The sequence below is a fragment of the Myotis myotis genome, unplaced genomic scaffold, assembly GCF_014108235.1.
Source record: "Myotis myotis isolate mMyoMyo1 unplaced genomic scaffold, mMyoMyo1.p scaffold_m19_p_17, whole genome shotgun sequence".
Taxonomy (NCBI): domain Eukaryota; kingdom Metazoa; phylum Chordata; class Mammalia; order Chiroptera; family Vespertilionidae; genus Myotis; species Myotis myotis.
The window spans coordinates 42,059,325-42,086,463 of NW_023416321.1; the positions used below are offsets into that span (position 1 = coordinate 42,059,325).

Below are 27,139 nucleotides of genomic sequence, written 5' to 3' on the forward strand. Positions count from 1 at the left end.
AGGAGGAAGACCCTCCTGTTATAGCTCGCAGTCCTTCGCACGTTGCCATGGTAACCTCCCACTGGTCATGGCTGCTTCCAGGTCTGCAGTCCCCTCTGCACCCTGAGCCCTGCGAGAACAGGGCCATGTCCATGTCCACCTTCTTCACAACGGAGTCCCAGCGCCCTGGTAACCACTGCAATGGCAACACATTCTTGCCTTGGCGGCCGAGGCCACACAAATCATTTCTGTTTCCAGTTCAAGAACAACCAGGGGCTGTGTGTCCAGCAACTCTTGCATTTATTGGAACCTGCTTACCCAGCAATCCACAAAGGAGCTTACACAGGGGTGATATTTAGGACTCTTGTGACCTAATCCTGGGATTATCATGGGAGGCCTGGGCTGGTGGGCAGGGGTGGGGAGGCGGCGTCATGGGAGGGCTCTAAAGACAGGGAAGTAGGAACCAGCAGATGCTAAAGACACTTCCGTTTGGTGGGAGCTGTGCTGTGGGTTTGGAGGCCTCTCTCTTGGCCGCTGGGGTGTGTTTGTGAGCACGTGTGCGTGTGTGTGCGCACGCGTGTGCATTCGTGTGCTTATGTGAGTGGTAAGGGGAGGCAGGAGAGCTGAGCAGTTGGCATCAGGGGTTCTTTTCCTTTTCCTTTAACCTTTCCTTCACTTTTTGAGGCTCAAATTGGATCAGCCGTAGAATTTCCTTATTGGCCAAGGTCCCCTCGATGAACTCTTCCTCTGTAAGTTTATCTGCAGATGGGAGAAAATACCACAGTCAGGACTGGCTGTTTCAAGCTGCCGCAAGGCTGACACCCGCCAGCATGCCCTGTGCAGATGTGTCCATCATGAAAACCTTGCGTCTTAGCGCCCCCAGGGTACTCCCACCCCTGCCCCAGATACCCAACCTGCACCTCCCCCTGAACCAGCAAGGAGAGGGTTAATGGCTGGCACTACTGACGGGCCCAGGGTGCACTTTAGTTACGCTTCTCTTCTGATTGGCAATGCCCTGCCTTGCTGGTTATTAAGTATCTTGAGTATTACACTAGGTCTGAGCCTCACGTTCTGGAAGAATTTTGGGGGCCTGGAGCAGAGCAAACAGTTTCAGTTGAGAAGGAGGGAACAGCATCCACTCTAGAGAAGGGCGTGAAAGTTGAGGGGTCCAGGGGGAGTGCCAGGGAGAGCCTGGCTTGTGAAGAGGCCCCAGATTCTCAGCTGACAGCTCCTCCACGACTCTGCCCTCTGCATCTCTGCATCTCCCATCCCCCTCCCCTGTGGGACCAGGAGAGCGCCTCGCCCAGCCTCCGGGTTCAGTTCTGTCCAGTTCAGTGCTCTCCACTAGCTGTTCCTCTGAGCCAGAGCCACCGTGCTTGGGGCTGAGGTCACTTCAGAGGGTGGAGGGCAGGGTGTGGCATAGAGGGAAGTGAGGTAAAGTCCCTGGTCCCTTGGTGTGCTGGGGAAGACAGTCACATGTAGAAATAACTCTAAAAGGAGACGGTGCTCTTTCAGATCATGCGTATGCTCAGAGCTGCCTGCACGTAGTCGGTGGCTGAACCGAACTGCACGCCCATTAGCTTATGTTCCAGGCCTTTTGAACACCCATAATCTTAATCCTGGATTAGGACCCAGGCAGGTTCCCTGCAGGTCTAGGTGGGGAAATGTAAAGTCCTAGCTGCCCTGTCAGCCTCACAAAGAGCTTGGAACCCCCACCATCAAAGCCGAGTTCCGGAGCCAGGCCTCGCCCCATGTGGGCACAGGGAAGGACACACACACCGCCTGGCAGGAGGAATACGGCAGGCCCCCACACCCACCGCCACCTCCTGTGACGTCCACTTGGGTCAGCTTCTCCAGGACCCAAGTTAACTTCCTCAGGGAAACCATAGAACTGAGATCCCGCTTACTTGGGACCTCATGCTAATTCCGACCCAGACTGGGCTAAAGTTTGCTCTAACTCTTAGAAAGTGTTTTGGAAAACAAGCGAAGCAAACCCCAGTGTCTGACAGGCACCCCTCTCTAACAGAAAGTGCTTGGAATCCCTCTAAACTTGGCGTCTGCGTACAAACGTCTAAGGTGCTGTTGCCTTTACTTCTTCCTATTGCTTCAATGTGGCTGTTTTAACCAAAGCTGTTTTCTTCAGAAGCCCCCACCCTTGGAGCCTTCCTTCTCCCCATCAGGCAACCAGGGGCCCTATAAGCCAGGGATGGGGCGCCATCCCCAACGCAGTGGCAGCTCCATGGGGAGCAGGGCTGGACCTGCAGCCTCTGTCCACTCCCCGAGGCCCCAGCCAGCCCTGCAGTGCACCCCGAGGTGTCCCCGTCCCCCTGGGCACTGGCGCTGGGAAGGCTACATGTTGGCGGGATCAGCCGGAAACAGACTGTAAAGCGAAGGCCACACGGGCGAAGGCATTCACCGTCATCTTTCTTTCCAAAGAAGCCCCAGATCTTGTCGGCTCGCTTCTCAGGGGTGTTCTCGTCGTCTGGCAGGTGCTTGGCATCCTCGGGATTGATCATCTTGAATATCGCCTGCACGGAAGCAAGAGGAACGGCTTGTCAGAAGGAGCAGCGGAGGCTGCAGCCCTGGGATGGAGTGCAGGTCCCAGGCCTGGCTGGCCGTCCTGTCAATCAGAGCTCCTGGGCGGGCACCTGTGTTTCTGAGACCTTCAGCTGGATGGGGAGCCTGGGGGAGGGGGGAGGAAGGCTTTCGCTTCTTATTTGTCCCTTTCTGTACTGTTTGCATTTCCTGACCATGCAGACATATGACTTTCATTTTATTTAAAAAAAAAAAAAATGGAAAAAGCTTCCTGGTGTCATCCCATGGCAGCCCGAGGCTGCAGTTCGGGAACCACTCCCTTGAGCCTACTGCCTAGAAATTTTAGAAAATCTAACAGCTTCTCCCAGGTCCATGTGATACAAGGCCTAGCAAGGGCTAACATTTGCTGAGCGCCTAGCATGTGCCATTTTTCTGAGCATTTTATATGCAACCTTCCCAGACTTGTGAGGTGTGCATTCGTGGCCCCCATTTTACAGATGAAGAAACCGAGCCTATTAACTTGCTGAGTGTCACGCAGCTGGAAGCAGATGAGCAGAGCTTCTAGCCAGGTGCTTTGGGTTTAGTTTGCCTTGTGCCACTCGCCAGCTGATGCCTCGGAGAGCATTCCAATGGCTGGGGAGGGAGAGGGGAGGCCTCAGCAGGCTTCCCAAAGGCCTCCCCAGGGCCCGGGAAGACCCTCAGTTACCCTTCCACCCAGGAAGGGACCCAGAGGGAGGTTGAGCTTTAGACTCTAGGAGACTTCACTCCTCCCTCCACGCTCACTAACAAAGGAGCCGGATGTGCGCATGTGTGATGGGGGCAAAGCAGGAAGTGCCTCTGCCCCTGTGGTCAGGGAGAGGGACAGGTGGTCTCGAGCAGCCCACCCAGCTCTAGGTCACTAGGATTCCACCAGCTGGGGGCAGGCTCGGGTGCAGGCGACATGTTGGGTGGCAGTAGGAAGGGCATCTTGGAGACCTGGAAGCACAGCCAGGCAGGGGCAGTAATGCCTATAAATTAGCCTGGAGGGGAGGTCAACATGCTGAGAAGTGCCCTTACAGCGACCCCCTACTCTCCCCCGCTACAGCAAGGAGCAAGGAATCAAGCCAGCAGCCTCAGCTGGCAGGCGCCCAGCAGCCAGAGGGGAGGTGACTCCGTTGGCTCCTCTCTCTGTCCTGAGCCATGGGAACCACGTGCAGGCTGGGTGGCTAAATGCTGGGAGTAACTGGCTGCCTGCCCCATCCTGCTTCCAACACCAAGAACAGGCTGTCTACAGCCAAGGCCTCAGTGAAAGAACCGAGAAAGAACCATCGGATGCTCACCTTGGGCCCTGGAAGGTTATATGGTTTTCCAAGGCCATGAAGCTAGTTGGTGGCATAGCTGGGACAAGAATCTCTTATTTCTGGCTTCAAGGCTAGTGACGTAGTGATCTGGTGAGTGGCAGGGCCTTGGCACCACCTTGCACAGCCTCAGCCATGGATTTTCCTCCCCACCCTTTCTCCCTTCCTCCCTTCCTCCCACCCTCCCCCATTCCTCCTCCTTTTTCTCAAGAAGCACCAACTTATAGGCCTCTGCTGGGCCTGGCGTCCTTTAGGTGGTTCTGAGGATGTGGTCTCCATCCCATGCCAACTGCCAATTCAGAGACGTTTGATCCGAAGGCCCTGCCCAGTGAGGTTCCCACACATGCCTGCCCTTGACCACAAGCTGCATGCTCAGCTATTGAACTCATGGTGTCACCTAATGAGGGAGGAAGAGCTGTGCGAATGAAAGCAGGGTTACAAATGCATCGAAAGTATAAAAACCATGAAAACAGTCTCCCTCTTAACGGGAATGCCATTAGAAAAATACAGCAAGTGGCATGAGGTAGAGGGATAAAAAAGATCAGGTAAAAAGATACTAAATGAAGGTAAATATACATAATATAATAGGGCAAATAGAAACATCCTAACTGTCCCAAATTTAGGAATGGTTAAATAATTTTATGACATTTCCATAGATGAAATTCTAAGCAGCTATTAAATATGGCTTGGAAGAATGTATACTGTTATGAACATTCATCATAAAATAGTAACTGAAAAAAGTATAAAAATCCTATATGAATATTTCATAGCTCTAAACTTAGTTTAAAATATAAAGCTAAAAGACTAGAAATGTATATACTGATGCGTTGACCATTTTCTCTGGATGATGAATTAAAGGTAATTTTAACTTTCTTTTGCTTATGTTTCTAAATTTTACGGATTACTTTTACATAAAATAAGACTATTTCCAAGATGCCTAAAATCGTCACAAGCGATGTGCTCCCAGGCTGGTTGGGACAGGGGTGGAGAATGGGTGTGACAGGCACTGGCCTCCCAGGGGCCTGAGCATGGGATGAGGGAGCCGGGGCTCCGGGGAAGGGCCATGAAGACCAGCAGAACCGGAACCCAGGTCTCACTCCCTCCCCACCTCCTCCTATTGTGCATCTGAAACATGTCAGGGAATCTGAGCATGCACAGTTGAAGGTGTTGAAGGATATTTTAATGAACAGAGGAAAGAAGGAAGGAGGGAGGAAGGAAGGAAAGAAGGAAGGATGGAAGGGGGGAAAAAAAGGAAATCATAGGAAATACCCAGATTCTTTTTAGGAGGGAAACGAAGCTGTGGGAAAATGCCCAGCCTTTCATTAATCTCAGTATATGAGAGACCCCTCACCACGCTCTCACACCATTGGGTCACAAAGCCTGGGCCCCTACGCCCCCTCCAGCCCCTCCCCCAGCTGCGCCCTGACCTGGGTGACCCCAGCCCTGCAAGGGGTGGGGGGTGCAGACTGACCATGACGATCTCCAGCACTTCGCTCTTGCTGATGGCCCCGTTGCCGTCCACGTCGTAGAGCGAGAAGGCCCACTCGAGCTTCTGGCTGGGCCGGCCGGCCGTGGTCATGTGCAGGGCGACCACGTACTCCTTGAAGTCCAGGGTGCCGTCGCTGTTGGCGTCGAAGCTGCGGAACACGTGCTCCGCGTAGGCCTTGGGGTCGGCGTCCGGGAAGAACTTGGCGTAGATGCCCTGGAACTGCTGCCGCGTGATGCGGCCGCCCGGGCACTCCCTGAGGAAGGACTGGTACCAGGCGCACAGCTCCTCCTGCGTGAACTGGGTGCTCAGCTGCAGCTCCTCCAGGATCTCCCGGGACAGGGCCCCGCTCCTGCTGTTCCCCATGGGCGAGGCGGCTGGGCCGGCGCTGCTGCTGCCGCGTGGGTGGGTGGGTGCGTGGGTGGGAGGGAGCGGCGAGGTCTCAGGCTGCCGCTGGACACAGACCCACGGAGAGCCCGGCGGATTAGGAGGATTTGCTGCAGGTTCGCCCCAGTACTTGGAGGGAGGAGGGCCCCAGACCTGGGAGGGGAGGCAGGCGAGCTCCCAGAACCCCCCTGAGATTAAAGTAGAGAGCTGACCGCAGGTGCTGAGTCCATTCTGGCCTCTGGGAGGACAAGGTGGAGGTCAGACCCTTCAGGGCCCAAGCCTTGGGCCAAGGTCTTGCCCGCTGCCCCTGGCTCATCGCTCCCCACCCCCAACTCCAGCTCTCAGCGCCAGGATGTCCCAGCCTGTCCCCCGCCCTAACTCCCCTAACTCAGAGGGTCTCATCTTTCACTGAGCCTCGGTGCAGGGGCCAAGCTCAGCAGAACGCCTGGGCTCAAATCCCAACTTGGCAATTTATTAGCTGTGTGACCTGAGGTGACGTTTTGGAACCTTTCTCTGCCTGAACGCTCGTCTCCGAGCCCCTCCCCTCCTTCCTGGCTTCCTGAACTGTCCCCTCAGCAAGGCCTATACCGCCCACTCTATTTGCAATTGCACAGCCCGCCCCCACCCCTCAGCACCCCCAGACTGTTCATCCTGCTTTATTTTGCTCCCTCCCCCACACACCTTCTGGCTTCCTCTTTACTTATCCCATGTGCTGTCTGTCTGTCCCCTCCCGGGAACGAGAGCTCCGTGGATGGAGGATCTGTCTGTCTGTTTCCCAGCTGCATCTTCATTGCCAGATCGGGGCATGCCTGGCAGGTGGAGGCCTTCGGCGAGCATTCCTTCAGTGAACAGGCATGATAATAGATAACAGTGTCTACGTCATTGTTTTTGTGAGGCTGAAATGGGTGGATATGTGCAACATACTTAGAACAGAGCCCGGCACATGCTAAGTGCTAAATACATATCAGTTTTTGTTATTATTCACCTACAACAGGGATCAAAAACTAGACTGCTTACAGGAGCCAGCAAGGGGAGGGGGAGAGTGGAACAACTGGATCAGGGAGACAATAGGGAGTGGTGAGGCCTGTGTCACACATGCAAGGGGTTGCCAGTGTTCAACTCCATTTGGATGTGGTCATATGGGATTATGGCCCAGTGATTATCCAAGAGAAACCCAGAAATCAGATTTTTAGATGCAATTTCCAAACTTTTAAACTTTGAGAGTCATTTCAAAAATTTTAAAAGCATGGTGTCAGCTCGCAGGTTGCCAGTTTGCCCCCAGCCTGATGCCTGGACTAGCAGACTCCACGTGCTTGGGGGGTGAGTGGATGGGTGCATGGGAGGTAGGGAGCTCTGCAAGGGAAGCCTTCACATCCCCACGGTCGGCTCAGCCACGAGCACTGGAGACAGGAGGAGCCCTAGTGAGTGTGTTTTGTACCTGACTTCTCATCACCCACAGGAGAGGTCGGCAGTGCCCTGGCTTGGCTGAGCACAATGTTGGAGGGGCGTGCACCTGGAACCCCAAAATTGCCAAATTGGATGGAAGAGATGTCTCCTCTTTTCTCAGGGCTCATAACAACAAAGAATAAACCCCATAATCTCTAGGCAGTGAGTTAGGGTTTGCACCCTATCACAACAGGCTAATGGCCGGGACCAGCAGCCCTGCTGCTGGGAAAGCCACCTGCCAGGCCCACCTGCATGCTGCTTAGGAAGGACTGAGAAGTTCAGGCACCAGCAGTGTTGACCATCCCTCCTGCCCTCGCACCCCCTGTGGCTCCAGAGTCTTCCTCAGGAGGCCTTCATGTTAGGTGTGTGTGTGGTTGCATGTGTGTGTACTCACTCCTTCCCCCCATTAGTGTGTGAGAGCACATTATTTCTTATTAGAGGCCTGGTGCATGAAATTCATGCATGGGGGACGTCTCTCAGCCCGGCCTGCACCCTCTCCAATCCGAGACCCTTGGGGGATGTCTGACTGCTGGTTTAGGCCTGATCCCGCAGGGACCTCTGGCTCCTCACCACTCACCTGCCTGCCTGCCTACCTGATGGCCCCTAACTGCTCTCCTCTTCCAGCCTAATCGCCCCTAACTGCTCCCCTGCTGGCCTGGTTGCCCCTAACTGCCTCTGCCTCAGCCCCTGCCACTGCGGCTTTGTTTGGAAGGATGACCGAAAGATATCTGGTTTACCAGGCCTAATTAGCATATTATGCTTTTATTAGTATAGATTAGGAGCCCTTTCTCTTGTTCTAGATTTCACTATCCTGTATTAAGGCATTTGTTCTCAAGAGCAGTTAGAAATAGGACAGTCACTGGACTAAAAAACAAACAAAACAAACCCAGGCCATGAAACGAGGCTGAGGCTTCACCCCTGACCTCAGAACCAGGTGTGAGAGGCCATGAGACGTGCCTCCTGGTCCCGGGCTGTACACACCAAGCCTACAGATGAGGCCAGGCCGGTGTTACAGGGAGAAACGGAGCTCCCAGGCACACTCCGCCTGCCTGGGTCACAGGGTGGCTAAATGGCAACGCGGGAGGAAAGCCCAGATTCGCAGGCTCCCATCCAAGGCTCTTCTTGAGACATTACCACGGCCTGGGCCGAGGGGGCAAGAAGCTCCATTTCTATAGGTGAGGAGCTGGGGTTGCCATGACAACAGAAGATGTGGACAAGGAAACAGGGCCCTGGGTTAACACAGAGGTAGCTGGGGCCTCCCCCCCTCTCGCCCCCAACCTCTCTGCCCTTTCCAAGGGCAAGGAGGAAGGAGCTGGAACCAGTTGGAGGCAGCCTGGCACTGTCCACATTCCTCAGGTTGCTGTGCCCGGAGGGGCCGGACCGCTGGAGGGGACCACAGGCAGCTGTGTTGATGCTGCTGAGAGAGGGGTCATGACCTGGAGGTTTGTTTGAAAACCTGCATAAACATCTTCTATCAGAGGGAGAGTTTATGCTCCTTAGTCAAACAAGTTGTTGGAGATGATGTATTGTGAATGGATTTGTTAAGTCTGAGCGGGGACCATAAACTCTCCCCGAACCCCGAAGACCACTGGGGAGAAGGCTCGTCTCCAGCCAGTCTCGGCGTGTGTCTCCCCTGAGCCTGACCTTGACTGCAAGAAGCAGGCTCTTCCCAGAGGCTGGCCCTGCTCGCACCCCAAACCAGGAGCTGTCTTAGCCCCCAGCCCCCACCCCCATTCCTCCCCCTTCCCCTGCTCTGAGCTCAAAGACAAGATGACCTCCCCCCCGGCTTGTTTCATGCACGGTGTTCCCAGGACCTGGAACAGTGTGGTAGGTACTGAATAATTATGGCACGAAGTGAGGAAGGGATGGATGGATGAGATGAGAAACTATAGCCAGAATCCCCTTGTGTCTGTAGGGATAAGTCACCAGGCTGGGGCCAGGTGTGTGGGTACGGCAGCGTGGCACCTTTGTGGCCCTCTTGGCCCTCTGCCAAGCTATCAGGAGAAAACTTATCACCGATCCCCGGAGCCTGGAGGAATGCAAAGACCATTTGTACAAAGGAGAGCATGGCCGCACTCCAGGAGGGAGGGTCACCAGCGGGACCAGCGTCGCTGGACAGTTTATTTCCCATGGGGTGACTCTAAGCATCTCAAGTGTCCACACAGAGCCGGGGGGAAAAATGGGAGAGCATTTAACTTCCTGAAAACGCTTTATGATAACGCAGAACAATTATAGATAGCAAATGCCTTCAAAATTTAAACCCTTTAAACATTTAATTCTTCAGCATTAATACACACAAATGCTATTACAGGGGGCGGGAAGGGCGCCCCCATAGGGATCAGAGTTTCAACAGTGTTACTTATAAATTATATTACATCGATTTTATTTACCGATCTAGGCAGCCAGAGGGGAAGGATATACAATTCGAAGTAAACACATTCATACCGGGATGAGGAATGCTGGCAGGAGACACAGCTTTGCAACATTAAAAATGTATAAAGTATTTAGCAAAAGTTACAGAAAACAGACCAAACAAGCAAGTTTATTTTGTTAGAAAATTCCACCTTCGTAGGGTTTGTGATGTGCTCGTGTCTGCGAAAGGACGGCCGTGCCCCTCCGCCCCCTCGCCTCCCTCCTGTGGGCAGGGCCCAGATGCAGACTCGGGGCCCATCACCAAGGGGGGCTGGGGTCCCTTTGAATGTCTGTCCCCGGGTCCACATGGCCGCCCAGAGGCCACGGCTCCCGAGAGCCAGGCTGCTGTTTGTGACGCTGGAAGGGAGCGTCTCCGTTGACAGATGGGTCCACAGAGGTCCCGGGAGGGGAAGTGACTTCAGGTCACGGGACAAATGAGACAGCAGAGCGGCCAGTCCAGTGCTCTTGCCCCTGGGACCTCTGTAGAGCACCCATGTGCCCAGTAGAGCACCCATGTGCCGGACCCTTTGCATTCACCCTTGCAATCCCATCGGGAATCTCCCTGAAACACAAAGGGTCAGTGTCCCCTGAACAGCGCCCAGAGAGGCCAGAGGTGGTCACAGCCCTCTCCCTCAGAGGCACCTCCCAGCAGAGGCGCCTGAGAGCCTGGCCCAGCGTCTAGATGGTGAGGGGGAGGGGGAACATGCTCTGTCACTTGTCTTAGCCTCACCCCAACCTGCAGCCGCAGGAGTTGGGTCCCTCCCTTCAAGACAGGCCGGACAGAAATAAGACTCCTAGGGGTGGGGGTGGGGGTGGGGGTGGGGGTGGGGGTGGGGGTGGGGAGCCCTCCCTGGCAAAATGCAGCCCAGGGCCTCCCAGCGGCACAGACCTGGGCTCTAGCACGGGAGCCTGTGGGCCTCGCACTGGCCCGGCCTGGGCTCAGGTGTTGTTTGCTTGGAGAGGGGCCTGGCTGCCTCCCAGGGCGCACCTGTCACTGAGCCGGCCAAGATCAAGACACGTCACCTTGGGGTCCTACGGAGGAATGCCCTCTCTCAATAGCTCACAAAACCTTTGTCGCTTCATTTGTATCTAAATGGAGAAATGCAGGGTGCCCCTCTCGTGAGGAGTTTAGGTAACACCACGCCACTACTGCGCTGATGGGACCCAGATTAGCTGTGGCCATGTGCACAGGGTGCAGAATTGGGAAGGACTAGTGGGAAGACAGGATGCAGTGACTGCAGAAGGCCTGAGACCTTCTAGAATAATACCCTCGGTTTGCAGATGAAGCAGATGCAGGAAAGGGTGGTGAGGAGCCCAAGGCCAGGTCCCTGCCTTCTCATCCATGCTACGCCCATTCCCTCTCCCCTCCCCCTTCCCCCCAATGCTCAATGCCAAGGACTGTGCAACCTGAGCAGACGTGAGGGTCCCCAGGAGAGAGGGGACCTGCTAGTTGAGATGCAAGCTTCAGGGCATAACAGAAGTGAGAGGCAGCCCAGACCCCGCCCACCCCTCCGCCCAATCCCTGGCAACCTTCTGCATTGTGCAATCCTGTAATGAACCCAAAAGGCAAGTGTGAGCCCCCAGAACTACCTGTGGGCACAGCTGGCATTTGGAGAAGGAGCCTCGGACTGGAAGTAGCCACGCAAACAGGCTGAGGCAACACCACCAGCCGAGTGAAAGAAGCCAGACCCAAAGGCTACACAGCGTAACTCCATTTATACAACCTTCTAGAAAAGACAAACTCTAAGGACAGCAAGCTAATCAGTGGCTGCCAAGGGCTTGGGGTGGGAGGAGTGGATGGAGCGAGGGAAATATTGTGTTGATTTTAGAGGTGGTTACAAGGCTGGATAAGTTTGTCAAAATTCACGGAACCAATATACTTCAAAAGGGCGAATTTCACTGTATGTCAATAAACCCCCATACTGTATATCAAATACCTCAATAAACCTGGAGAAAGAAAAGGCAGTGTGCCCCGTGGGGTGGGAAGGACCAGGGGAGTACGTTGGGGTGCTGGCCAAGTACGCACGCCGCCATCTGCACTCCACGTAGCATTTGCAAAGCGCGCTCCCTGCCACCGACGCCGTAACCAGCAGGTCTGCGGGATCCTGTGCAGGCGCTCTGCTCCCTGTCAAGGCCTCTCACAGCCGGAAGCAGAATCACTGAACCAAGCGGAGGTCTTTGACTCCTTTGAATTTTATGGCTTGTGTTTCTCAGAAGGGACTTGGGGAAACAAGAGCTTTCTGCACCCATCCACTAACCTGGTCATTGATGGGGTTTCACACAGGGAACGGAAACAAATCCCTGGTTCATGAATTGGGCGGCTTCCGTGGCCTTCAGCGCTGAGCAGAGACGTGCCTCCGGCTGCGGAATCCTCCCGCCCCCTGGGCCTGGGTAGAGGTAGCGCCCGGTGGCAGACCCTCCCTCAGGACAGCCACTCCCGTGTGCGGTTCAGGTGCCAGGGCTCTGCAATACTGATCAAAAACACTAGAAAAAACCGGAGAGGAACCAGTGGCTTTTCCTGGAGGCTGTCATGGCCACCAGCTCACGTCGAAGACCGTTTGTCATAGAGAATTTTTTTTTAAAAAATCAGGTTTTCACAGACAAAACTAAGTGAAGGCAGGTAGAAGGGGCTCACTTGTTTTCAGAAATGAACAATAGAGGCGCTCAAGAAAAACCCAGACTCACTCACTCACCCTTCTGAATAGACCCCGTCAAATCCTCTTACAACCTAAACACCAGAACATAAACGCAAAACAATGACCGGATAGAGGGTTTGCTGCCCTGAAGTGCAGTTTTAGATGCTCTAGACTTCATCCTGATCTTGCCTTCACCCAGACTGCGGAGGTGGGGGGTGCGGGTGGGGAGCTGTTGACAAGGACAGGGGGCCTGGACTGTCGACTCCAGCTCTGCTCTTAATTCAGTATTAATTTCACTGGCCAGCCTTAGGCTTCATCCACTTTGTAAAGTGAGGAGTTATTTAAAACAAAAAAGAAATCTCAGACCTAACCAGTTTCTCAGTGGTTAGCACGTCAGCCTGTGGACTGAAGTGTCCTGAGTTCGATTCCAGTCAAGGGCATGTACCTTGGTTGCAGGTTCCATCCCTGGCCCTGGTTGGGGCACGTGCGGGAGGCAACCAATCAATGTGTCTCTCTCACATCGATATTTCTCTCTCTGTCTCTCCTGGTCCCTTCCTCTTTCTCTAAAAATCAATGGAAAAAAATACCCTTGGGTGAAGATTAACAAAACAAAACAGAAAAAAGAAATCTCAGATATTCAAGTTGGATATGGGCTGGGAGTCTAGTGACTAGGGCACTGAGCCTTGTTGCTGTCTATCTCCCACCAACTGGGTAAATGCCGTATGACGGTAGTTTGTACTATAATTACAGATTCCCAGTGGGTTAAAAGTGGTAGGTTAAATGTTCTCATTCTCCAGAAAGGTCAAAATATCTCTGTCTACATGGGGAATAGAGGGGCGGGCAAGAGTGCCTGGCTTGTCCCAAGGATCTGCTGAATAAATGAATGCAGATCAGCACAACGGACAGTATCCCTGAAAACCCAAGGCCTACAGAGTACCTGTATGTGAACGCCAAGGTCACTGACCTGCAAGAACCCTGGAGAAAAGATGTCTATACACAATCACAGAAAATAAGCCCATACCTTGCCCTCAGATCTTAGCACATCACTTGTCTTCAGCTAAATGCTTGATGAATGAATAAAAGAGGGAAGAAAAACAGAGAAAAAGTAGGTGAAAAAGCTACCGAGACTGAGGTGAGGGGATGAGGAGGAAAGAATCACTTCATCAGACAGACCGGCCCAGACGGGGCAAGTCAGGCTACCCCAGAAGAGGGAGGAGAGCTCGCTCTGTCCCAGGGAGGAGCAGAAGACTAGAATCCTCAGAGAGAAGCGAGAAGGCAAACTCACTGAACGTATCCACTCAAAAGATGTGTTCATAACATGGCCATTGGCTTTGAATAGCTGAATATCATCCACAAATTACTCTGCTAAGCCACAAAGCAGTTCCTACTTGCACCTGTTTTTAATAAAGAAACCGAGAGCGGATACCCTGAAACCGGTGGCTGGTGTCATGGCCCCATCGCAGAGCCGGGAGTGGTTCTCCATGCAGTGGACAGATTCAGGTTGGACAAGGCCTTCACACTGAGCTTTCTGGTTGGGATGTTTCCATAAGAGAAGGGACAAGGTTTGGTTGGCTTTAGTACATTCAGCATCTTTCTACCATAAACGGTGAGAGAGCGGTCTGACTCAGTGAAAGAGGTACCGAAAGATTCAAAGTTAATACATCATCAGATACGTAAGATTGAAAGACCAGTGGGTTGTGTTCCTAGAATTCCATGCTCTTGGGAATATATGGATCCTGTGTATCCAAAGTAACCGATGGGGAAGATTAAGTAAGAAAGATGGGTTGGTTCTCAGGGCGTGGGTTGCCCCTGGCTAGCTGCACTTCCTCCTTCAGGTCCCTCTCCTTCCTCTGCTCCTTTCGAACTGATCCTCAGGACTTAACATGACGGAGAACATGTTTGCTGGGGTCAGGAAGAGGAGCACATGATGGGCAAGGACCCGACTGCAGCCCTGAAAGCTTCCTACGTCACACGCAGACCAGGTTTTACGAGCAATTGGGAGATGAGGAAAGGGAAGGTGGCACCACCCCCAGGCAGGGCCTGATGCTGGGCTCTGGACTGTGCAGGAGTTGCTGAGAGGCCACGGTGGCGAGACGCTGCCCAGTAGGCGACAACCTACTGTGGTCATGTTAGTCTTCGATGCCTGTACAGTGACCACCACTGACAGGAAGCCATACGAGGGACAGTGGTCCCAATGCTGCCATATGCAAGCAGGGGGAGCCATGGGGGGGGGGGGCAGTGACAAAGACTTGTCCCAGACTGTCTCCCACGTGGGACTGACCCAGCCCCGTTTAGAGTATGGAGCGGGGTGGGGATGGGAGGAGGGGGCATCTGCAGGTCGGGGGGCTGGGGATTCTGGGAGAGACTTTGCAGAGGATGCCTGATCTGCTGGGGAACCCGACTCAGCACTATGACTGAGGGCTGATTTGCTGATGAGGTAGTTCCATCCGGACCTCTCCAGGCAGGTCAGTCCAGGAAGGCGGCAGCGAGGCCTTCTTCCCAAGACTCTTGATCATGAACGGAGACAGGGAAGAGCCAGGATGTGGACTCCCAGAATGCAATGGGGGAAAAATAAGGAAGGAAGGCTGCAAAGGATTCTGAGTTCGGGCTGTTGAACGCTGCCTTCCGTCCACGACGGCGATCCTGACACTTGGCTTGGAGACAGGGACCTCCCTGGAGACCAGAGGGCCAGCTGGAGGAAGGACCTCGGGGCTTCCAGGGGCATGAGCATGGGACGCAGCTGGCTCTGGGCGGGGAGATGACCCTACGGTGCTCAGCAGGGACCACAAAGTTCCAGCTTCAGTTTGTTCCCGGAACGGCAAGCACAACATGGGAGTTGGGGGTCTTCGGCCTCAGAGACAAGGGCGGGGCTGTGGATCCACCTTCTTGGCCTGGGAACACGGGGATTTCCCAGCGAGGCCTCCAGGCCGCCCTTCTGGAATGGCTGGCTGCAGCCCTCACCCTCCCCTCTCCTCAGTGGGCAGGAGAGTGGGGGGGAGGGCAGCTCCACTTGGCAGCGGGACCCACCACCTCCTCTCCATGGGCCCCCGGCCCCTCTCCTTGGCAGGACCCCGGGGGCCGCGTGTGCCCGCCTAGATCTCCATGTCCACAGGGCGGATGTTGCCCGTCTTGTGCTCTCTGACCCACAGCTCCCTGTCTTTGGCTGGGTCCACTTTTCGAAGCAGCTGGTCCACAGGCTCGACTGTCTGCAAGGGATGGAGAAGAGAGGACGCCGTCAGGGGCAGCAGCGCCCGGGACACGGCCTCTGAGCCCGGCTGCCCGCCTCTGCTGTCACAGCAGCCTCTCAGAGGGTTGGGGGCCCCAGGGGAGGCCCATGAGGGGCAGACGTGCAGAGGCTGTGAGAGCGGGAGCCGGGACCTCTCGTCCCACCCTGCTTCTCACTGGAGCACTTGACCCTCCGGACCGCAGGCTGGATGACAGGGCAGAGTGGCTCAATGGCTCCAGGGCTGAGAGCAGTTCCACCCTTCGCTCCCACGGTTACCACCACAGAACAGGGCAAATGCATTGTAGCTTTAGATATTCTGCATAGTCCTCGTTCTTTTATCTTTTTGGTAAGAGATTCACTGGGGCAGGCAATATCGTCTTCAGCTGCCCACCGCCCACTCAGGCTCATCTGTAGTGACCACTTCACCTGCCACAGGACAGTGGTCCCCCCGGGGTCCTGGGGCCTCCGCCTGGGGCGGGAACTCACGCTTTGGTTGAACATGTCTGTCTCGTGCCGCAGCTGTGTGTACTGGCACAGGTGCTGCCGGATCATCTCCACCCTCTCCACCTCCAGCCGCTCCAGCTCCTGCACGGGAGGAAACGCAGACCCATGTGACATGTCCCTCCACCCGGACATGTGGCATGTCCTTCCCGCCACACGGGCCCAGACCACCCTCGCACACATGTCGCCGCTGCTTAGGCCGGGTCCCACCTGACCCTTCGGGGTCTAATGAGGAACTCGTCCCACGTCTAGCGGTGCAGGTGCGGATGCTGACACAGCAGCTACTGCCGCCTGGACCCTGCCCTGCCGGGCGGGTGGGTGCTGGAGCGCTACAGGCCTTGCCTAATTGTGCTCATAATAATCTGCAGAGACAGGCTCTGTTCCTGTCCGAATTTCCCAAACAAGGGAATGAACATCCAGAGAGGGAACGTCACCTGCCCATGGCGACATGGAATTATGGGAGGAGCGAGATTTGAACCCAGACTGCTGTGGTCTGACTCATGAATCTGCACCCGGTTCCCGGGGATGGAGAGATGGGACGCAAGCGGGGTGCCCGTGCCTCCCTGGGCCTCTGTCCTCTGTCCACCCTGAGTGCTGAGGGACAGACCCGAGACCAGGCCGGGGGAGGCAGGGGCCGGGGGTGGGGTGGCCCCTTCAAAGGGAAGAGTGGAAAGGTCTGTCCTTTGGTTTCTAGGTGGTTCCGCATCTTTGGAATTGAGGGGCTCAGGCTGTTGTTCTTGCATAACTAGGTCACTGCCCGGTGATCACCCAGGGAGGGGAAAGCAGGGGCTCCATTAGGGGATTAAGCAGGAGGAGAGCAGGTCACTCCAGTGCGGATGGGCGTGGCTTTGGCAATGGGGCAACGTGGTCAGCAGCTGGCACGATGCTCCTTTCTCCTCTGGCCCAACAACCCATGTGCCCACGTGCCCACCACATCTCACCGCGGCCAGTGCTGACTGAGGAGGAGGTGCTGCCCCTTCACAGGAAAATCTCGGGAAGGCAAGAGAAGGGCTCGAGGCCGATCCCTCAGGCCCCTGATCGGGGGCCACCCCGCTCCCCCTACACAGCTCCCAGCCTCACCCTTACCCCCTGCCAGGATCTCCCCTGTAGGAGCTGAAACTCCTTTGGGGGTGAGAGGGTCACGCATCCTGCAACTTGGCTATTTGTCCTAAAGGGGCCATTGACAACTTGTTGGGGGGCTCCTCAGGGCACAGCCAACCCTCCCCCGTGTTTACATAGCTAGGAAGGGCCAGAGTAAGGGTATGGATGAGCATGGACTCACCCAGAGGTGAGGTCTGGACCCCAATGTGAGCAGACATAATGCCTACTTCCACAGTCACCTCACTCTACCACCCAGGGCGCCCTGAGTGCAGGCACGGAACCGGCCTGCTCACACATCTCGGGGCACTCACCAGAGTGGTGGTCACCATCTCCTCAAACCACTTGGACTGGGCCTGGTTGTAGAGGTCCACACAGCGCATGAGGTCATCTCCTGGAAGAGGCCAAGGCCGCCGTCACACCCTGTCTGTCCTGGCTGTGGCTGCCCTCTGCCACTGCACCCCACAGCCATGCCCTCTCCCCTCTTTGGGGTCATGGAGGCCAGTGGAAAACGGGGGCGGGAGTGAAAAGCAGAAGACAGAGAGGGCAACCCCGCACCACAAGAGACCAGCTTCAGAGTGCCCACCCGAACCTGACCCCAGGCACTGAGAAGTCAGGATGGAGGTTTCTCAGCGTGTGGGGTGAAGTGGGGAGGGGGTTCCTCCTAGGACCTCCCAGCCTATCATCAGCCAAAGACATGCTTCCTCTGTAAAGATGGTAGCTTCATTTCACATCGGAGAGTCCTTTTTGGGTAAAAAATGTCACAAGCAGCTTGGTACTCGTTAAGAGTTAAAGAAGAAAAATTTTCAAATTATGTCCGTTTTGTGTGTGTGTGTGTGTGTGTGTGTGTGTGTGTGTGTGTGTGTGTGTGTGTGTACATGCAGCAGGATGCCATGCTGAAATACAAAATAATGTGTCTGCCGGTGTATGGTTCATCCATGTGCAGTAATGGCATGGAAACACGCACCGAGTGCTACCCACCGACCCCAGGACAGCGCTGGCATGGAGACAGAAAGGCAGGGTGGGAGGAGAGGGGCTCTTTCCGTAGCATTTTATTTCATAAGAGCTCAGAAACAGACATCACTATTCAATCTTGATGCTACTACACTGTTTTCTGCAATCACAGGTACGTCTGAAACATTTTGTAATTAGAAAGAAAACAACCTATAAGGTAACTGCAAACATGACGAAGGTACCAGCACCCTAGAACCTTGCTGCACAAAACACGCAGCCTGCCAGAATGCAGCTCTAGGATAATGCGACACCTGCTAATCAGAACTGCACTTTCACAAGATGCCCATGTGGTCCACGTGCACCCCCTGAGTGCATGCCTTGGTCTATGTGTAGTTTAGATCATCACAGGGTTCCAGGGAGGACGGCGTCACGGTCTTTGCTCATGATGGGAAAAACTCGAGCCAGTCAAAGCTAACTAGTTTATGCTTTAAGTCTAGTACTGGGAGTGGATTAGAAGTTATTCCTATGACATCACCTTGTCATTCTGGTGTGAAGGTGAAGGCAAACGTGCACACGACCCAGGGCCTGGCCAGCAGCTCCCTGGCACCTGAACCACACCACTAGCTGGGAGATGACCTTGAGTAACAGAACCAAATCAAGGGCTTTGTTCATTTTGCTCCTGGTCCAAGGTCAAGGACTGGGCCCTTGAGCCCAAGAAAAACAGGAACTGGAAGGGAAAAGGTCGATATGCCACTGCAAGTGCGGGCCCACTAAGACCTCTGGCTGCTGATACTATGGCTTGACTGTGTGCTGCTGCTTGTATTTGCCTAAACTTTTTATTTTATTTTATGGGGCTTTAGTTTATAATTTTTAAATATAAATAAGTTATATTTAATGGAAAAATTTCCCAGCAATATATCTAATAGTCACAAACTAAGAAATAATTTTATTTTGTTAAAATGACAATGAAATAAACACTTAGATGACCAAGAAAATAAAAGTCTGATGTACATGAATGGCTGAATAATTGAGTGTATGGGTAATGGAATAGAGCTAGCTCTAAGGCATACCAGTTAAAATATAACTTCAGAACATAGAGTATATGACCTAACGTGTAGACATTTAAACATAAACATTATAAACACTGAAAACATTAAAAAACTAGGAAGTATTGATGGTGATTAATTTGGCAAATAAGATTTTCTATTCTTATGTGCTGATTAAATTTTTTCCCAAGCAAAGATATTGATTTTATAATGTAATTTTATTTATAAGTTAACTAATTACATGAATTTAAATATGCCTTTCCTCGCCCGAGGTTTCCCTGCCCAATCACTGTAAGCATATAATGCCTTCTATTTCTGGGTACGTTTCTATTATTTGTAATTGACCTATTTTACACCATCTTATTTCAAAATGTCCATGGCTGCTTCGTTCCACAATGAGTTGACTGTATGAGGTTTACCAGAAGCTGAGTGGAAGGGACCTAGAGTCTAGGACCTAGAACAGTGATGGCAAACCTTTTAAGCTCAGCGTGTCAGCATTTTGAAAAACCCTAACTTAACTCTGGTGCCGTGTCACATATAGGAATTTTTTGATATTTACAACCATAGTAAAACAAAGACTTATATTTTTGATATTTATTTTATATATTTAAATGCCATTTAACAAAGAAAAATCAACAAAAAAAATGAGTTCGTGTGTCATCTCTGACACGTGTGTCATAGGTTCGCCATCACTGGCCTAGACCCAAGGTTGGCAAACTGAGGCCGAGAGCCACATGCGGCTCTTTGGCCCCTTGACTGTGGCTCTTCCTAAGCCTTAGGAGGACCCTAATTAAGTTAATAACAATGTATCTACCTATATAGTTTAAGTTTAAAAAATTTGGCTCTCAAAAGAAATTTCAATCGTTGTACTGTTGATATTTGGCTCTGTTGACTAATGAGTTTGCCGACCCCTGTCCTAGACCATCTGATCTGAACCCTAACCCTACGTCACACCTTCCGGCCTCAGAAAGCACCACGGCCTGTCCTTGCAGCAGTGAAACTTCTTTAAAGGAATATCTATCTGGTAAGTTTTCACTGGTTCTATCTGGATTTTCTCCCCCCTTCTTGGGCATTAGCTCATTTTTACCACTAGGTGGAAGCAGAGACCAATGCACTGGAAGCCTCTTTCAGGGAGACTCTGAAATGCGGTTATTTCATGAAAATGTCATCTGCTGACTGGGGCGGGCGCCCATCTCCATAGGTGAGCCTCGGGAGCATCCCTCCCTGCTGGGGTGCTGTCTGTACTTCCAGGGGCTCCCCGCAGTGACAGGGCCCCACAGTTCCGGGCCATGGAGGAGTAACCACTTCCCGGTCAGAGAGCCAGGCCTGGAGGCAGCCTAGCCCGCTCCCACCCACAGCCCCCGGCCCCCATCCCATGGGACGCACCTTCCGGGATCCCACCCCCAGCTCCCCCTGCTGCGCCTCCCGGCCAGGTGCCAACAGCTGGGCGTGGCCCACTCACCGGCCTGCGTGGACTTCCTCCGGGCCTTCTTGATGTCCTCCTCCGTCTTGTTGCTCAGCTTGATCTCCAGCTGCTGGGTCTTCATCTCCAGGTCCCTCTGCCGCTCCGTGAGCGCTTTCCGGGCCTGGGGGCCAAGGACGCGGAAGCGCTGCTCACGGGGCTCAGAGCCAGGAGGGGCCCGTGGTCACGTGGACAGCCTCCCCGTTTCTACATAAGAGTCCCTTCTTTTCCCTGTTCCTGTGGATGATGCCAGCATGGCCCTAGGAGACTCAGCTAGACTAGCATCACTGGGCCGCCCAGTCACTGTGCTGAGCCTGCGACCCTCTCTCTCATCCCGTCTCTCACTGCACTTGGCCTACAGCAAGCCTCAGGCCAGGTCTGATGGAGTGTGTGCACATGCAGACAGCCCTAAAATCACAGCCTGGGGGGCCGGGGGGGGGGGGGGCGAGCACAGGGTGATCCACGTCACCTCCAGCAGTGCTTAGTCTAGGTCAGGACGGGTCCTTGGGGGCAGCAGCCGGCCGTCTAGGGTGCCTGCAGCCGTGCGCTCCCCCTTCTCCCGCACCCGAAGTCCTGTGGTCAGCCCCGGAGACAGCTCCCTTCCCTCCAGGGGCCATCAGCAGCTGCCACCAGCTTAGCCCTCATAGGCTTCTGGGAGCGGGTGATTCCGTCAGGAGAGAATCTGCCAGGCGAGGCCCAGACAAAGGGGCACGCATGGACCAGCAGCACATCCAGGCTCCACGTCCCAGGAGACCATGGCTGTATGCACCTCCCTCTGGGCAGTGCCATGGGGAAGAGCGCCCATCTGCTCTTTGGGGGGAGGCAGGTTCCTCAGGTGTGGGCTGGGGCCCCCCCACCCCCCTCAGCCCACCCTCTTCCAGGAGGCCCCCCTGCCACCGGCCCAGCATCCTGGGCCCCTCACCTTCTCCACTGCGGCGTAGCGGCTGGCAAGCTGCTTGCGGAGGTCGGCGATGTGGTGGTCACACTTTTTCATGTCTTTCTTGAAGTTCTCCCGGAAGTTCATTAGGGGCTTCTCCACCTCGCTGTGAAGCTGGGAGGAGAGAGGGGCACACTCAGGACCCCGGGCACCAGCTGCAAGCAAGCGCTGGGGGAGGGCAGCTCCCACCCCCACAGGTGAGGGGGCCTGGGGCGGTGGCCTGGCCCTCTGAGTACAACTGAGTGTCCACTTATGAGGTGGAGGTTTAGGAAGTCGCCTCAGCTGGCCAGGCCCTGGTTCACTGCTGGATGGACAGGCTGGTGTCCGGAGCGTCCCGAGTCCCTTGGTGGTCACCTCCTCCCCCTCTGAGCTCCCACAGCTCCTGGGAGGGCCCTGACCTTCCAAGCTGGAAGCTTTCTGGGGGCAAAACCATGCTACCATGTTGTGCCAGGCACCCGTCACTGGCATGGGTGCCATTTATCTTGGGTGCCGCAGGGCAGCTCTGTTCACCGAACACCTGCTCTGTGCCCGTGCGAGCCTGTGAAGGTGATCTGGACGTGGTGCAAAGCTCCAAGAACCGATGGTGGGAGCCAGTGAGGCCGGCGGGGGCTCACAGGGTCCTCTCTGCCCTGTACCTGGGGGTGGGGGCTGCTTGTCTCACTGGTCTGCATGGAGACGCACCTCCCATCCCAGCACAGGGAACGGCCTCGAAGGCCGGAGGCCAGAGAAAGAGGTTTATGCTCTGAGGGGAGTGGGGGTATTTTTCAAGCATTTTCCTTCTCTTTGATTCCTTCCCTCGATCCCACTCCTTTTTGAAGAATTTTTACTTCCACCTTTTATTGGTGTGAACATGAGATGCATTTGATGAGAAAACAGATAAATGTGGAGCTGCTGCCAAGCCAGGTGAGCAGCCGAGAGCAGGCATGTCAAACCCGCGGCCCAGCCAATATAACGGTATGTCAGAAATGTTTTCATAAAAATTTCCCAACTTAATTTTTACAATGTCCTGTTACACATAATTATTAATAATGAACTACAACTGATGACTGATGACTATAATCGTGTTGCACTCATTTCCCTTACGCACCTTATGTGCAGGCGCACCATTTCTCTCCACTAATACTAGCAGCGAATATTTTAGCAGCTGATTGCCACGTCATTAGTCTTGGACGGGCTTGTTTGGTGTGCGCAACAGGAAATATTTCACTTTTGGAGAACAAGATAAATAGGTTTATTTGCATTACATTTATTAATTTGTGCAGTTATTCAGTGTCTGGTAAGTTAATGTTCAAAAAAATACTAATTTTTATTAAAATATTCTATTATTTTATGTTAACACTTATTTATTTCAGCCCTTTGTATTCAGCATGTCTCTACTGAAATAAACCTACGTTTCTATGAAAATGGAAGCTTTTGTTTTTTTGTGGCCCGAGTTACCCTTTGAGTTTGACATGCTTGGCCTAGGCAGTGATGGCGAACCTTTTGAGCTCGGCGTGTCAGCATTTTGAAAAACCCTAACTTAACTCTGGTGCCGTGTCACATATAGAAATTTTTTATATTTGCAACCATAGTAAAACAAAGATTTATATTTGTGATATTTATTTTATATATTAAAATGCCATTTAACAAAGAAAAATCAACCAAAAAAATGAGTTCACGTGTCACCTCTGACACGCGTGTCATAGGTTCGCCATCACCTCCCTAGAAGGTACAGATCAGGTTTAAGCTTTACAATGTGGCCCCACTGATCTCTGCCAACACCCCTTCCATGCCCTGCTCTTCCTCCAGCCCCACAGACTGCTCACCACTTCTGAGACAAAGGCGCAAACTTTCACACGCTCATGTTTTTGCATGAGTCTGGAGGGTCCCCACCCCCACCCCTTTGTCCATCTGGCAAAATTCTATTCACCCCGTAAGGTTAGACGGTCTCCCATCACAAGGGACAGGTCTAGTCTCGTCCAGCAGAGCCAGGCGTAGCTTCCTGTGTACACGGCCATCAGTCCTTAGCAGCCTGTTGCTGGCAGCAATGGCTGGAGCCAGCAGACAGAAAAGCCTGGGAGATGGCCTAACAAAACTGCATTTCTTACAGGGCTCTTACGCCGACACAGAGCAGTGGGGTTTCAGTGAGCCTTCTGGAGCAGAGGTTAAATGGGTTTGGGGCATGTGGAGCCATATTATCCATGGCAAACAGTGAATGCTTGGTGCTCTCTTCTTTGTAGAGAACAGCTACACAACGCTGGCGGCTGACGCGGCTGCCTAAGGCCACCGACAATGCCTGGCCAGCAGCAGCGGCGGTTCTCAGAGAAAATCCTTCATACGCTTTCCATTGGCAACGTCCTGGGCATCAGGAGGGCCGGCCCACCGCCCAGACAGCCCCCGAGAGAGGGCAGTGTGCTCCTCAGGGTGCCACTGGCCTCCGGAGAAAAGGTCCGGGGTCAGCACCCCGTTCACCCCGTCCTCTCCATCCTGCTCCATCGCGGCCCCCTAGGCTGTGTGGCCGCAGGCTCCGCTAACCTCTCTGCCCCTTCTCACGGGTGAGGTGGAGAGGCCGTCCTGCCGGGTGGCTGATAAGACTGAGATGAGTTATGTCCCGCACGGAAACATCAAGAACATTATTTGATTGTGATTCTGCAACTTAGTAATATATACGTCTATTCTCGCCCTCGGCTCCTGGCCAGAGCACCTCCCCTTTGTAATTTCCTCGGTGATCACGGTGCTGGAAGCATCTTCTGTTCAAACAGTTGGTCGCTGACCTGGGCTGAGCCTGGTTCCCATCACAGAGCTCCTGAGTCCCTTGCCATTTCCTGGGTGACAGGAGCCTCTTTTGTCCTAAGGAGGGGACCCTGGGTGGGCTCCTGACTAGCTTCTGGAGGGGGCTGGTCGCCAGAAAGACCAAGCCATGATTTCAGCTGCAGGCCCCAGCCGCTGGGGAGAGGAGAGAAGCTGGAAATAAATCGATCGTGCCCACGTGATGAAGCCGCCATAAAAGCTGTCAATCACAGCGTTCAGAGAACTTCGGGTTGGTGAACACAGCATGTGCCAAGAGGGTGACCCTCCACAGGGACAGGAGCCCCAGGCTCGGGACCACCCCCAAGACCTCACCCTAGGGCCTAGGGACCTCTCCACACGGCTGTTCATCTGTATCATCCATCACATCCTTTAACGCAGGGGTCCTCAAACTACAGCCCATGGGCCATATGCGGCCCGCTGAAAACATTTATCCGGCCCGCCGGGTGTTTGCCGCCGCTGCCTGTCCTGCTTAGCAGCCGACTCGTCCCGGGCCCGCAGTGCGCATGTGTGGAATGTCTGAGGGACAGTGAAGTGGTCCCCTGTTTAAAAAGTTTGAGGACCTCTGCTTTAACGTATAATACCCTGGGAAACCTAGGTAAGTGGTTCTTGCGTTCTGGGAGCCATTTTAGCGAGTTATCACACCTGAGGAGGGGCCGTGAGAACCCCCAATTGGTAGCCTAGTCAACAGAAGTGTGGGTAACCCAGGGACCCACTGCTTGCAACTGCCGTCTGAAGTGGGGGCAGTGTTGTGGGGCTGAGCCCTGACCCTGTGGGACCCATGTTACCTCCACAGACAGTGTCCGCACTGAGTTATATTGTAGGACGCCCCGCTGGTGAAGGAACCGGCCAGTGAGGGGAAAAGCACTTGGTGGCAGAAGTGGCGGTGTGAGCAGCAGCGGGAAAAGGAAATCGCAGAGGAAACAGAGCACAGGAGGATGTTTGGTCTGTGAACATTCCAGAACCGGGGTCCTGCTGAGGGGAAGTAAGTGCCACGGGTCCCGGGATCCGCAGGAGCCCTTTCAGACGCTCAGATGACCAGCTCCCAGCCCGCCCAGCCCAAGGGCAGCCTTCCCACCCACCTCCCCAGCCGACAGCTGGTTCAAGTGCGCGGGAACAGAGCTGCTGGGGCCAGGACGGCAGGGAGACCCGGAGGGAGCACCTCCCAGGATCTGCAGCTTAGAAAGAACTCGCTGCCTTGTCTGCACGGCAGGAAGGGGCCTAATTCGCTGAGCCCCCTCCTCGCCCGGCTGGAGGGGCCACTTCCGGTGCAGGGGCTGCTGCCTGGGTTAGTGAGCTATTGTTCGCCGGGCATTCTCACATCTGGGTGGCAGCTCACTCCTGGGCACTCCTACCCTTCACAGCAAGAGCTGGAAATAGCACTGGTTTTCCCTTCCACTCAGCTCTGTAGACAGCTCCTCCACGTGCCTCATATCTGAGTCATTCATTCTGCCCCGTGTGCGGGCACCACCACGAAGCGGGGCGGGGGGGGGGGGCGGCCTGTACTGGCTCCGAGTGCTGCAGGTGTAGGAATTTTATATGCTCCAGACAGCCAGTATTAAAAACTGTGATCTAAATTCAAAATTAATCAATTACACTAAAAACAAGGTACTAAATACTCAGCACGTATCACTTCCTAACTGCATCTCGCTGTCCTCCATGGTCTCATGGCTGGTTCTGATCACTCACTATTGCACTGGGATGGCGGAAACATCGTCCTGGGATGTGCTTCTGCCCATCCCAGCCCTGACGTGTGCGTCACAGACCCTGGTCCAGGGCTGAGCTACTGCCCATCCCCCAGCCTGGACGTGTACATCATAGACCCTGGTCCAGGGCTGAGCTACTGTGGTCTCTTCGGAACCCCTGACATTTACAGCATAGAAACTAGCAACACCACACACAGGCGAGGCGTCTGTGCACAGCCGAGCAGCACACCACGGTGTAAGACCAGCCCAGAGAGGCCGCGGGGAGGGGTTACCTTGGCTGAGAACTTGAGGTGGACTTCTGCCTCGTCCGCCAGGCTCTTCTTCACCTGCGCCCACGCCTCTCCCAGGGAGCTGCAACAGGAAGCAGACTGTCAGACTCGGGGGAGCCGCAGTGACCCGATGGCGGAGACCCCGGAGACTGGGCTTGCGTGAGGCAGAGGCCAGGCAGGCACAAAGCACACTTGGGCCCTGATTCAACCCGAGCCCCCCAAACCGAGCCCAGCAGCTGAGAGAGCAGGCTGCAGCAGACTGGGGAAACAGCCAGAAACCCAGAGAACTGGGGGAGCTGCACAAGTGGGGTGCAGCAGCAGGGAGGGCCTCCAAGGCTGGCCGACTGCTCTCCCCATGCCTTCCCATCACCCCTCCCTGGATTGTTGAGGAGGCACAGGCACCTGCTGGGGAGTCACAGAGGGAGGACAGGTGCCCCTCAGGGAACAGTCCTGCTCAAATGGAAGGTACCACACAGCCCTCCCTGCATGCAGCAAACCCCGGACAGCCTGGCTTCCAGGGTGGGTAGTGGGGGCCCTCTGGGTCTAGGGAGCTCCTAGGGACGCCCACAGGCAGACGGCTCTCCATCGGCAGCACAGGAGTGTGGCCCCGGCCGGACCTGAGCCTGCAGTGAGGCCTGGTGCTGCACACAGCTCCACTGGAGAACGCAGAGGCCTCTCCGCTCCGTCACTTCCCACGCCAAGATGCTCCAAGTAGAAGCAACTTCCCGAAGTCCCCAAGACCCTGCAATGCAGGCCCCAGGCTACACTCTGGTAATTTGCAACTCTTTAACCCTGGGACCTCTACACCCAGCCATAAACCCAGCCAGTAAACCCAGGCCGACTTCCTTCCATCCAAAGGCCACTTCCCCGGAAGAATTCCTTAAACTCCAGTGGCAACAGCTGACTAACAGACATCATGCTGCGTGGCCTCTGGG

At 54.4% G+C, this 27,139-nt stretch overlaps 2 protein-coding genes across 7 annotated transcripts in view; both read right to left on the reverse strand.

Annotated features, from left to right (window-relative positions):
• Positions 1-296: 296 nt before the first annotated feature.
• RCVRN (recoverin) lies at positions 297-6,332 on the reverse strand. The gene is made up of 3 exons (XM_036341749.1): positions 5,323-6,332; positions 2,396-2,507; positions 297-738 (listed from the first exon to the last, which is right to left on the reverse strand). The coding sequence occupies exons 1-3, from the start codon at positions 5,701-5,703 to the stop codon at positions 617-619; spliced, it is 615 nt and encodes a 204-aa protein (XP_036197642.1). The 5' UTR covers positions 5,704-6,332; the 3' UTR covers positions 297-616.
• Positions 6,333-12,726: 6,394 nt separating this feature from the next.
• Positions 12,727-27,139, reverse strand: part of GAS7 (growth arrest specific 7) — a 204,752-nt gene continuing 190,339 nt past the window's right edge. For all 6 annotated transcript variants that reach the window (XM_036341608.1, XM_036341604.1, XM_036341609.1 and 3 more), the window contains 6 exons: positions 26,208-26,286; positions 21,428-21,556; positions 20,506-20,629; positions 17,358-17,437; positions 15,931-16,029; positions 12,727-15,424 (listed from right to left, as the gene is read on the reverse strand). In XM_036341608.1, the coding sequence (XP_036197501.1) occupies positions 15,311-15,424; positions 15,931-16,029; positions 17,358-17,437; positions 20,506-20,629; positions 21,428-21,556; positions 26,208-26,286 (625 nt within the window). In that variant the 3' untranslated portion in view covers positions 12,727-15,310. The remainder of the gene's footprint in view (positions 15,425-15,930; positions 16,030-17,357; positions 17,438-20,505; positions 20,630-21,427; positions 21,557-26,207; positions 26,287-27,139) is intronic.